The sequence below is a fragment of the Oncorhynchus gorbuscha genome, unplaced genomic scaffold, assembly GCF_021184085.1.
Source record: "Oncorhynchus gorbuscha isolate QuinsamMale2020 ecotype Even-year unplaced genomic scaffold, OgorEven_v1.0 Un_scaffold_3554, whole genome shotgun sequence".
NCBI lineage: Eukaryota > Metazoa > Chordata > Actinopteri > Salmoniformes > Salmonidae > Oncorhynchus > Oncorhynchus gorbuscha.
The window spans coordinates 33,854-46,886 of record NW_025747762.1 but is presented as its reverse complement, the minus strand read 5'-3'; the positions used below and the strand labels follow the sequence as shown (position 1 = coordinate 46,886).

The following is a 13,033-nucleotide window of genomic DNA, read 5'->3' as shown; positions in this document are numbered from 1 at the left end:
CACCAGCCCCGTTCTTTTCTGTTCTGACCAGCAAAATACAAGTTCTGAACTGGTTTGAACAAAAGAAAAGTACCGGTTTATATCGTTCCTTTTTAAACCTACTTCACCAATCATGCAGTGCAGGTAGAGCAGCTTGTTATGGAGTTGGAAAGCTATAGCTCAGTGAGTTGTTTACATGTGTGATAGACTCGTCAGGCGTGAGATGCAACTGAAATTCTGAATTAGGGCCACAGCATTATACCTACAGACGAGCGGCTTCTGGAGGGACTTTGAATGTCTTTGATCTTCAGAGTTGGTTTAACATTCGACCAGAGAAGCTAGCTAGTTATCAAGCTTGTGTGTGCAGAGCGGCACCAGAATGCAAATCACGTCTTACCTTTCTGTAGTTAAAAAATACTATGTGAAATGTGATAACTATAGTATCCTTAACTAGCATTGAAAAAGTGAATCCATTCTTTTCTAATTACAAATCTCTCCCCGCATCTTCATGCTTGTAACGTCAGTAATGCTTTGGAGGGCGAGGGGCAGGTAGCCTACACGCACACACAATGGCAACGGTTTTTAGCTGGCAGGCAGACACTGGAAGAAGTTTCTGATTAACAGAGGGATAACGTTATTAACTGGTTCCCATGTGTTTAACGTAACAGTTCTGTTCCAGAACAGTATAGATCACTTTCGTTCGGTTCTGATTCTGTTCATAGAACCATTTCATTATTTCCATGAACCGGTTCCAACCCCTGGTTGAAATACATATATTTATTTAAACCGCACACTTTTCCCCCCATGTAGTTTTTGGATGATCCTGGTTTGAAAAATGATGCCAAGAACAAGCCAATTCAACTGCCACTGTATCAATCTAGCAACTTCCTGATAACAGAGGCAACAACTCCATGTAAGTATATACAGTGCCTTGAGAAAGTATTCATACCCCTTGACTTATTCCACATTGTGTTACAGCCTGTATTCAAAATGAGATTTCAAAATGTATCAAATGAAATAGAAATATCAAATTTACATAAGTATTCACACCCATGAGTCAATACATGTTAGAATCACCTTTGGCAGTGGGTAAGTGTCTAAGAGCTTTGCACAATATTTTCACATTGTGGAGTAACTACAATGTTGTTGATATATCCTCAGGTCTACTATCAGCCATTAAACTCTAACAGTTTTAAAGCCACCATTGGCCTTGTGAAATCCGAGTGGTTTCCTTCTACCCCAGCAACTAAGTTAGAAAGGACGCCTATATCTGTGTAGTGACTGGGTGTATTGATACACCATCCAAAGTGTAATTAATAACTTCACCATGCTCAGATATTCAATGTCTGTTTTTTACCCATCTACCAATAGGTGCCCTTTGAGGCATTGGAAGACCTCATTGGTCATTGTGGTTGAAATTCCCTGCTCGACTGAGGAGCTTCCAGATAATTGTATGTGTGGGGTACAGAGATGAGGTAGTCATTAAAAAATCATGTTAAACAATATTTGACTATTACACCGAGTCCAATCAACTTTATCTAAAAAGCCCTTTTTGCATCAGCAGATGTCACAAAGTGCTTATACAGAAACCTAACCCAAAACCACAAACAGCAAGCAATGCAGATGTAGAAGCACGGTAGCAAGAAAAACTCCCTAGAAAGGCAGGAGCCTAGGAAGAAACGGGATCCTATTCTGGCTGTGCAGGTAGAGACGAGTACATGGCCATTAAGGCTAGATTGTTATTCAGGATGATCATAGATGACCAACAGGGTCAAATAAGTGGTTGTAGAGTGTGCGGCAGGTCAGCACCTCAGGAGTAAATGTCAGTTGATTTTCCATAGCCGAGGTCGACCGATTAATCAGAATGTCCGATTAATTAGGGCCGATTTCAAGTTCTCATAACAATCGGTGATGAGCATTTTTGGACACCGATCATGGCCGATTACATTGCACTCCACGAGGAGACTGCGTGGCAGGCTGACTACCTGTTATGTTAGTGCAGCAAGGAGCCAAGGTAAAGTGCTAGCTAGCATTAAACGTATCTTATAAAAAAACAATCAATCAATCTTAACAATCACTAGTTAACTACACATGGTTGATGATAATACTAGTTTATCTAGCTTGTCCTGCGTTGCATATAATCGATGCGGTGCCTGTTAATTTATCATTGAATCATAGCCTACTTCTCCAAACGAGTGATTTAACAAGCGCATTCGCGAAAAAAAGCAATGTCGTTGCACCAATGTGTACCTAACCAAAAACATCAACGCCTTTCTTAAAATCAATACACAAGTATATTACATTACATTACATTTAAGTCATTTAGCAGACACTCTTATCCAGAGCGACTTACAAATTGGATATATTTTTTAAACCTGCATATTTAGTTAATATTGCCTGCTAACACAAATGTATTTTAACCAGGGAAATTGTGTGACTTCTCTTGTGTTCTGTGCAACAGTCAGGGTATATGCAGCAGTTTGGGCCACCTGGCTCGTTGCGAACTGTGTGAAGACGATTTCTTCCTAACAAAGACAGCCAACTTCGCCAAACGGGGGATGATTTAACAAAAGCGCATTTGTGAAAAAAGCACAATCGTTGCACGAATACCTAACCATAAACATCAATGCCTTTCTTAAAATAAATACACAGAAGTATATTTTTTCAAACCTGCATATTTAGTTAAAAGAAATCCAGGTTAGCAAGCAATATTAAACTAGGGAAACTGTGTCACTTCGCTTGCGTTCATTGCACGCAGAGTCAAGGTATATGCAACAGTTTGGGCTGCCTGGCTCGTTGCGAACTAATTTGCCAGAATATTACTTAATTATGACATAACATTGAAGGTTGTGCAATGTAACAGGAATATTTAGACTTATTGATGCCACCCGTTCGATAAAATATGGAACGGTTCCGTATTTCACTGAAATAATAAACATTTTGTTTTCGAAATTATAGTTCCCGGATTTAACCAAATTAATGACCTAAGGCTCATATTTCTGCATGTTATTATATTATAATTAAGTCTATGATTTGATAGAGCAGTCTGACTGAGCAGTGGTAGGCAGCAGCAGGCTTGAATGCACAGCCAGAAGAGGACTGGCCACCCCTCATAGCCTGGTTCCTCTCTAGGTTTCTTCCTAGGTTTTGGCCTTTCTAGGGAGTTTTTCCTAGCCACCGTGCTTCTACACCTGCCTTGCTTGCTGTTTGGGGTTTTAGGCTGGGTTTCTGTACAGCACTTTGAGATATCAGCTGATGTACGAAGGGCTTTATAAATACATCTGATTTGGATTCATTCAAACAGCACTTTACTGCGTTTTCCAGCAGCTCTTCGCTGTGCTTCAAGCATTGCGCTGTTTATGACTTCATGCCTACGGTTCCATAACCGCAGGCAGAACAGCGGAAACTGGATCAGCAGCATGACCTGGGGGAGTGGGGACAGCCAGGAGTTGTCAGGCATGGTCCTGGGGCAGAGAGAGATGGCTGAATTAGAGGGAGCATACTTAAGATCACACCAGAGAAGACAGGATAGGACAGACTGACACTAGCCCCCCTGACACTGGGGACTGAGGGGGGGCGACCAGGCAGGTATAACCCCACCCACTTTGCCAAAGCCCCCACCCCAACATCAGAGGGACATCAACAGACCACCAACGTACTACCCTGAGACAAGGTGGAGCCCACAAAGATGTCCCCCAAGACCGGAGAGGAAGATCATGTCAGTGACTCAACCCACTCATGTCAAGTACAGTGAAAAAAGCTTGACAAGACACGATGCTGACCTCCTAGGGACAACATGGGAGAGCACTAGCAAGCCAGTGACTCAGTCCCCGTAATAGGGTCAGAGGCAGAGAATCCCAGTGGAGAGAGGGGAGACGGACAGGCAGAGACAGCAAGGGCGGTTCCTTGCTCCAGAGCCTTTCCGTTCACCTTCGCACCCCTAGGCCAGACTACACTCAATCATATGACCCACTGAAGAGATGAGTCTTCAATAAAAGACTTAAAAGGTTGAGACCACATGGATAGGCAGACCATTCCATAAAAAGGAGAAAGCCCTGCCTCCAGCTGTTTGCTTAGAAATTCTAGGGACAGTAAGAAGCCCTGTGTGTTGTGACCATAGCGTACGTGTAGGTACGGCAGGACCAGAGAGATGGGTAGGAGCAAGTCTATGTATTGCTTTGTGGGTTAACAGTAAAACCTTGAAAATCCACCTTGACAGGAAGCCAGTGTAGAGGCACTGGAGTGATGATCAAATTTGACGGTTTGAGTCAAGAGTCTAGCAGCTGTATTTAGTGCTTTATGCAGGTAGCTGGAGAATCGCAGTCTAATCTAGAAGTGACAAAAGCCTGGATTATCTTTTCTGCATCATTTTATTTTTTACAGAAAGTTTCAGATTGTCTGCCTGGACCAATTTTTGAGTTTCTAATCTACAAAAGAATGTGGTGTCAAAAGTTGCACTAAAGCCTAGGAGCACAAGGACAGACAGAAAAGCCTTGGTCTGATGCTATTAAAAAGGTCATTACCACCTACACAAGTGTCAGTACTATGACGGGGTTTACAAAGAGACTGGAGCGTTTCGTATACACATCCAGATAGGAGCCATTTATGATGTTCAACATAGGAGGGCCAGATAGGGAGCCATTTATGATGTTCAACATCAGGAGGGCCAAGCACAGGAAGTAGCTCTTTCAGTAGTTTAGTTGGAATAGGGTCCAGTAGACAGCTTGATGTTCATCATAGGAGGGCCAAGCACAGGAAGTAGCTCTTTCAGTAGTTTAGTTGGAATAGGGTCCAGTAGACAGCTGGAAGGTTTAGAGGCCATGACTATTTTTGTGAATGTGTTGAAAGATACAGGATTAAAAGAACTTGAGTATCTCCATTGATCCGAAGTCCTGCCAGTTCTGTGCAGACTCAGGACAACGGAGTTTGGGAGAAATAATCACATTCAAAAAGAGTTTGAAATTCGCTTTCTAATGAATATTATATTTTCGTCAAAGAAGTTAATGAATTGATCACTGCTGAAGGCCATTCCTCACTTGGGGAGTTGCTGCTGGTTCGTTAGCTTTGCGACAGTATCAACAGATTGTGGATTGTTTCTATTCTCCTCAACTAGGTTGGAAAAGTAGGCTGATCAAGAAGCAGTTAGTGATTTTTGATATTGTCTTTCCAAGCTAGTCGGAAGATTCCCAGTTTGGTGGTGAGGGCTCTTCGATACTGCACGGTACCGTCTTTCCAAGCTAGTCGGAAGATTCCCAGTTTGGTGGTGAGGGCTCTTTGATACTGCACGGTACCGTCTTTCCAAGCTAGTCGGAAAACTTCCAGGGAGCTAGTTTCTTGTGACAAATGTTTGTTTTTAGTTGTGCGACTGCATCTAGGGTATTACACAAAGTTACTTTTAGATCCTCGGTTAGGTGGTTAACTGATTTCTGTACTCCGACATCCTTGGGTAGGTGGACGGAGTCTGGAAGGGCATCTAGGAATCTTTGCGTTGTCCGAAAATGTATAGCATGGCTTTTGATGATCCTTGGTTGGGGTCTGAGCAGATTATTTGTTGCGATTGCAAATGTAATAAAATGGTGGTCCCATAGTCCAGAATTATGAGGAAAAACATTTATATCAACAATATTTATTCCACAGGAAAAAACTAGTTCCAGGGTCTGACTGTGGCAATGTGTAGGTCCAGAGACATGTTGGACAAAACCCAGTTGATGATGCCTCCGAAAGACTGAGTGGGTCTGTGGACTTTTCCATTAGAAGTCAGCAAAAATGTGAATATCTGCCATGACTACAAAGTCCGATAGGAACTCAGTGAGGAACGCTGTATACAGCCCAGGAGGCCTGCAAACAGTAGCTATAAAAAGTGATTGAGTAGGCTGCATAGATTTCATGACAAGAAGCTCAAAAGACAAACGCAGCCATGTTTTCAGAAATTGAAATCTGCGGTCATAAAAAATGTTAGCAACACCTCCGCCTTTGCGGGATGCACGGGGGATATGGTCACTAGTGTAACCAGGAGGAGGCCTCATTTAATGGCTTGAGCCATGTTTCAGTCAGGCCAATCACATCATGATCAGTGATTAGTTCATTGACTGTAACTGCCTTGAAAGTGAGGGATCTAACATTAAGAAGTCCTTTTTGAGATGTGAGGTATTATCAATCTCTTTGAATAATGACAGGAATGGAGCAGATCTTTATTCCAGCGAGATTGCTAAGGCAAACACCGCCCTGTTTAGATTTGTCCTACCTAGATCGAGGCAGGCCTCCCGAGTGGCGCAAGGCTAGAGATTCTGGGCTCGAGTCCAGGCTCTGTTGCAGCCGACCGGGAGACCCATGGGGCGGCACAATTGGCCCAGCGTCGCCCGGGTTAGGGGAGGGTTTGGCTGGCAGGGATGTCCTTGTCCCATCGCGCACTAGCGACTCCTGTGGCGGGTTGGGCACAGTGTACGTTGACACGGTCACCAGGTGCACGGTGTTTCCTCTGAAACACATTGGTGCGGCTGGCTTCCGGGTTAAGTGGGCATTGTGTCAAGAAGCAGTGCGGCTTGGTTGGGTTTCAGCGGACGCATGGCTCTCGACCTTCGGCTCTCCCGTGTCCGTATGGGAGTTGCAGCGATGAGACAAGACTAACTACCAATTGGATAACACGAAATTGGGGAGAAAAAGGGGTAAAGAAATTAAAACCGAGATTGTTAAGTTCATTGTTAAGCACATTTGTACTCCTGAACTTATTTAGGCTTGCTATAACAAAGGGGTTGAAAACTTATTCACTCAAGACATTTCAGTTTTTCATTTTTAAATTGTACAAACATAATTCCACTTTGACATTATGGGGTGTTGCATGTAGGCCAGTGACACAATCTCAATGTAATCCATTTTAAATTCAGGCTGTAACAACATGAGGAACAAGTCAAAGGGGTGTTTCCTGAAGGCCCTGGATGCACAGGATGCAAACAATTAGACATGCAAATACATGGGGGATATACAGAGGTGCACAGACTCAATACATTAACACGTGTTCCAGTCTTGTCAATCCAAACTGCTTCCCAGGTAGCTGATGGTCCTGTGTTTGTTGCCCTACAGCATTCAGAGCCCCTGCTACTACTAACCCAAACCTGCCCCTTCAGTATGGAGCAGGACATCAGTACGGACCAGGCCAGATCCCTCAGTATAGACCAGGCCAGGGGGTCCTGTGCCCTGACCAGATCCCTCAGTATAGACCAGACCAGGGGGTGCTGAGCCCTGACCAGCCCTCTGTAGCAGAGCTCTTCCACCAGCTGATGGTTTCAGAGACAGAAGAGTTGCTGTTCATCCAGCTACCTGATACTATCCCTGGCCAGCCAACCACAGCCTCCGTCCCAAGCCAGCCAGCCACCGGCCAGCCAATCACAGCCCCAGAAAGAAATTGTAAAAAAGACTCCAAGTCCGACGGCAAGCGCACCTCTCACATTAAAGCACCAGTGAGTAACGACCACATTCTATCCTTGTTTTCTACCGTCCACTTCATTCTAACAGGGAAGCATTTCACGCCAAGGTCGACATTGCTGTATTCCATGTTCTTCCTCAGGACCCTGCTAGAGACAGTGTTCCCATCCAGTCAGAGTTCTCCTAACCCCTGACCCTAAAGGCCATGTTCTTCCTCAGACCCTAAACAGGCCCATCCAGTCAGAGTTCTCCTCTTCCTCAGGACCCTGCTAGAGACAGTGTTTCCATCCAGTCAGAGTTCTCCAGTAACCCCCCCTGACCCTAAAGGCCATGTTCTTCCTCAGGACACTGCTGGTAAAGACGTTCCTGTCCTGTCAGAGTTCACAGAGGGGTTTCTGGGTAAACTACAGATCAGGAAGTCTGGCAAGGTGCAGCTGGTGCTGGGAGACATCACTATGGACGTCTCAGAGGGAGCGGCCTTCTCTTTCCTACAGGTCTGTTAATATAATAGACATTACAGGGTTAGATGGTGTTGAGACATCACTATGGACGTCTCAGAGGGAGCTGTTCCACAGGTCTGTTAATATAATAGACATTACAGGGTTAGATGGTGTTGAGACATCACTATGGACGTCTCAGAGGGAGCTGCCTTCTCTTTCCTACAGGTCTGTTAATATAATAGACATTACAGGGTTAGATGGTGTTGAGACATCACTATGGACGTCTCAGAGGGAGCTGCCTTCTCTTTCCTACAGGTCTGTTAATATAATAGACATTACAGGGTTAGATGGTGTTGAGACATCACTATGGACGTCTCAGAGGGAGCTGCCTTCCCCTTTAGAACAGGTCTGTTAATATAATAGACATTACAGGGTTAGATGGTGTTGAGACATCACAATGGACGTCTCAGAGGGAGCGGCCTTCTCTTTCCTACAGGTCTGTTAATATAATAGACATTACAGGGTTAGATGGTGTTGAGACATCACTATGGACGTCTCAGAGGGAGCTGCCTTCTCTTTCCTACAGGTCTGTTAATATAATAGACATTACAGGGTTAGATGGTGTTGAGACATCACTATGGACGTCTCAGAGGGAGCGGCCTTCTCTTTCCTACAGGTCTGTTATTATAATAGACATTACAGGGTTAGATGGTGTTGAGACATCACTATGGACGTCTCAGAGGGAGCTGCCTACCCCTTTAGAACAAGTCTGTTAATATAATAGACATTACAGGGTTAGATGGTGTTGAGACATCACTATGGACGTCTCAGAGGGAGCGGCCTTCCCCTTTAGAATAGGTACCTAACAGTCTAGTTCTCCTCTAGTCCTAAAGAACCACAGTCCTGATTCACTGTGATCCAGGATGTGTTTAGTCCTGATTCACTGTGATCCAGGATGTGTTTAGTCCTGATTCACTGTGATCCAGGATGTGTTTAGTCCTGATTCACTGTGATCCAGGATGTGTTTAGTCCTGATTCACTGTGATCCAGGATGTGTTTAGTCCTGATTCACTGTGATCCAGGATGTGTTTAGTCCTGATTCACTGTGATCCAGGATGTGTTTAGTCCTGATTCACTGTGATCCAGGATGTGTTTAGTCCTGATTCACTGTGATCCAGGATGTGTTTAGTCCTGATTCACTGTGATCCAGGATGTGCAGACAATGGCTTAGGGTCAGACAATAAGGGGCTAAATCATCTGTTATTTCTCCCACAGCAACTGGTGTCTGTGCGTCTGTCTGAGGGCCTGACTGGAGACATGAGTATCCTGGGGAACGTCAAGCACAAGCTGGTCTGCTCTCCAGACTTCCAGGCTCTGCTACAGGAGCCATCACCTGACCACTCAGCACATCTCTAACTTATATTCACTTCACCTTTTTCAGCATTAACTGTGTAGATATTGTAGTTTTATTACACGATGTGAGGATGAACTGTGTAGATATTGTAGTTTTATTACACGATGTGAGGATGAACTGTGTAGATATTGTAGTTTTATTACACAATGTGAGGATTAACTGTAGATATTGTACAGTTTTATTCCACGATGTGAGGATTAACTGTGTAGATATTGTACAGTTTTATTCAGAGATGTGAGGATTAACTGTGTAGATATTGTACAGTTTTATTCAGAGATGTGAGGATTAACTGTGTAGATATTGTAGTTTTATTACACGATGTGAGGATTAACTGTGTAGACTTTGTACATAGTTTACTTTCATCATACAGTGTTTATGTACCTTGTCGATTTCCTCCCAATTTGTTTTCACTGTATAAACATTGTGTATAATATGAAGTCTTTTTTTTATGTACGTAAATGTTTATTTAATAAAAATGAGATACAAAACATGAGCGAAAACTAAGTCTACAAACAAAGTAACTGGTCAACACGTCTCTTAACAAAGACTATATCTAGCATAGACTACCCTGTGTATAGAGACAGTATATACAGAACGTGGCCCTGGTGACAGGAACTTAACCTCAACATAATTAATCTTTTCATACTAGAAAGAACACTGCTTTATGATAGTTTACAGTGAATTCTCATTCTGATAACTGTCAGTTGAGAATGTTATGTTTCATGATCTTTCCCAGACTGGTGAAGGTTCATTCACAGTTTGAGGCGCTAGGAGCATTGATATGACTATAAACAAAATGTATTTGATTTGGGACGGTAACTTGCCTTTATCACCCTTCCTCTACAGAACAACTCAGGCCTTTTTCCCACTCCTCACTGTCGTAGCTCCTGCAGATTTACTTTTCACCACTTTCACTTTGGATTTCTGTTTGCCTCCTTTAGTAGCGGTTTTGTTCTTGTGGGTCTCTTTCCGTCTGATCAGGTCCTCCCGTCCAATATCCATCATGTGTTCCTCCCAGGACTTCATCTCATTCTTATAGCGCACTTTATCATCCTCCGCCAGCTGCATGTAGACCTGCAGAGCACAGAGTCAGTTAGTCATGTAGACCTGCAGAGCACACAGAGTCAGTTAGTCATGTAGACCTGCAGAGCACACAGAGTCAGTTAGTCATGTAGACCTGCAGAGCACACAGAGTCAGTTAGTCATGTAGACCTGCAGAGCACACAGAGTCAGTTAGTCATGTAGACCTGCAGAGCACACAGAGTCATGTAGACCTGCAGAGCACGCAGAGTCAGTTAGTCATGTAGACCTGCAGAGCACACAGAGTCAGTTAGTCATGTAGACCTGTAGAGCACACAGAGTCAGTTAGTCATGTAGACCTGCAGAGTCAGTTAGTCATGTAGACCTGCAGAGTCAGTTAGTCATGTAGACCTGCAGAGTCAGTTAGTCATGTAGACCTGCAGAGCACACAGAGTCAGTTAGTCATGTAGACCTGCAGAGCACAGAGTCAGTTAGTCATGTAGACCTGCAGAGCACGCAGAGTCAGTTAGTCATGTAGACCTGCAGAGCACACAGAGTCAGTTAGTCATGTAGACCTGCAGAGCACACAGAGTCAGTTAGTCATGTAGACCTGCAGAGCACACACAGTCAGTTAGTCATGTAGACCTGCAGAGCACACAGAGTCAGTTAGTCATGTAGACCTGCAGAGCACGCAGAGTCAGTTAGTCATGTAGACCTGCAGAGTCAGTTAGTCATGTAGACCTGCAGAGTCAGTTAGTCATGTAGACCTGCAGAGCACACAGAGTCAGTTAGTCATGTAGACCTGCAGAGCAGAGTCAGTTAGTCATGTAGACCTGCAGAGCACAGAGTCAGTTAGTCATGTAGACCTGCAGAACACACAGAGTCAGTTAGTCATGTAGACCTGCAGAGCACACAGAGTCAGTTAGTCATGTAGACCTGAAACAACATCACAGAGTCAGTTAGTCATGTAGACCTGCAGAGCACACAGAGTCAGTTAGTCATGTAGACCTGCAGAGCACACAGAGTCAGTTAGTCATGTAGACCTGCAGAGCACACAGAGTCAGTTAGTCATGTAGACCTGAAACACAGTCAGTTAGTCATGTAGACCTGCAGAGCACAGAGTCAGTTAGTCATGTAGACCTGCAGAGCACACAGAGTCAGTTAGTCATGTAGACCTGCAGAGCACACACAGTCAGTTAGTCATGTAGACCTGCAGAGCACACACAGTCAGTTAGTCATGTAGACCTGCAGAGCACACAGAGTCAGTTAGTCATGTAGACCTGCAGAGCACACAGAGTCAGTTAGTCATGTAGACCTGCAGAGCACACAGAGTCAGTTAGTCATGTAGACCTGCAGAGCACACAGAGTCAGTCAGTCATGTAGACCTGCAGAGCACACAGAGTCAGTTAGTCATGTAGACCTGCAGAGCACACAGAGTCAGTTAGTCATGTAGACCTGCAGAGCACACAGAGTCAGTTAGTCATGTAGACCTGCAGAGCACACAGAGTCAGTTAGTCATGTAGACCTGAAACAACATCACAGAGTCAGTTAGTCATGTAGACCTGCAGAGCACACAGAGTCAGTTAGTCATGTAGACCTGCAGAGCACACAGAGTCAGTCAGTCATGTAGACCTGCAGAGCACACAGAGTCAGTCAGTCATGTAGACCTGCAGAGCACACAGAGTCAGTTAGTCATGTAGACCTGAAACAACAGAGTCAGTTAGTCATGTAGACCTGCAGAGCACACAGAGTCAGTTAGTCATGTAGACCTACAGAGCACACAGAGTCAGTTAGTCATGTAGACCTGAAACAACAGAGTCAGTTAGTCATGTAGACCTGAAACAACATCACAGAGTCAGTTAGTCATGTAGACCTGCAGAGCACACAGAGTCAGTTAGTCATGTAGACCTGCAGAGCAACAGAGTCAGTTAGTCATGTAGACCTGCAGAGCACAACAGAGTCAGTTAGTCATGTAGACCTGCAGAGCACACACAGTCAGTTAGTCATGTAGACCTGCAGAGCACACAGAGTCAGTTAGTCATGTAGACCTGCAGAGCACAGAGAGTCAGTCAGTCATGTAGACCTGCAGAGCACACAGAGTCAGTTAGTCATGTAGACCTGCAGAGCACACAGAGTCAGTTAGTCATGTAGACCTGAAACAACATCACAGAGTCAGTTAGTCATGTAGACCTGAAACAACATCACAGAGTCAGTTAGTCATGTAGACCTGCAGAGCACACAGAGTCAGTTAGTCATGTAGACCTGCAGAGCACACAGAGTCAGTTAGTCATGTAGACCTGAAGTCACAGAGCATCACAGAGTCAGTTAGTCATGTAGACCTGCAGAGCACACAGAGTCAGTTAGTCATGTAGACCTGCAGAGCACACAGAGTCAGTTAGTCATGTAGACCTGCAGAGCACACAGAGTCAGTTAGTCATGTAGACCTGCAGAGCACACAGAGTCAGTCAGTCATGTAGACCTGCAGAGCACACAGAGTCAGTTAGTCATGTAGACCTGAAACAACATCACAGAGTCAGTTAGTCATGTAGACCTGAAACAACATCACAGAGTCAGTTAGTCATGTAGACCTGCAGAGCACACAGAGTCAGTTAGCCTAGTAATTAAAAATGAATGTCCTCCAAATCAAGGTTTCACAATTATTTAAGTCTTAAGGAACTATAGTGAGCCATTACATCACATCCTGTTTCACTAGGGTATAAAATGAGGTAACATGCATGCAATATCCCTTTGTCATCCA

General features: G+C 44.3%; 1 protein-coding gene and 1 pseudogene across 1 annotated transcript; one reads left to right on the top strand and one right to left on the bottom strand.

Moving 5' to 3' along the window:
- Nucleotides 1–795: 795 nt before the first annotated feature.
- Nucleotides 796–9,755, top strand: LOC124027917 (DNA-directed RNA polymerase III subunit RPC4-like). The gene is made up of 4 exons (XM_046340120.1): nucleotides 796–892; nucleotides 7,060–7,436; nucleotides 7,746–7,895; nucleotides 9,117–9,755. Exons 2-4 carry the CDS (start codon nucleotides 7,257–7,259, stop codon nucleotides 9,255–9,257), a joined length of 471 nt encoding a protein of 156 aa, XP_046196076.1. The 5' UTR covers nucleotides 796–892; nucleotides 7,060–7,256; the 3' UTR covers nucleotides 9,258–9,755.
- The window catches only part of LOC124027916, a 26,209-nt pseudogene continuing 22,681 nt past the window's right edge, over nucleotides 9,506–13,033 (bottom strand).

Excerpts from the sequence above, each read along its gene's own strand:
- LOC124027917 (XM_046340120.1), top strand. The coding sequence starts at position 7,257 with ATGGTTTCAGAGACAGAAGAGTTGCTGTTCATCCAGCTACCTGATACT. Across the intron at positions 7,437-7,745 it reads CCTCTCACATTAAAGCACCA|GACACTGCTGGTAAAGACGT; the intron begins GTGAGTAACGAC and ends GTTCTTCCTCAG. Across the intron at positions 7,896-9,116 it reads CGGCCTTCTCTTTCCTACAG|CAACTGGTGTCTGTGCGTCT; the intron begins GTCTGTTAATAT and ends TTTCTCCCACAG.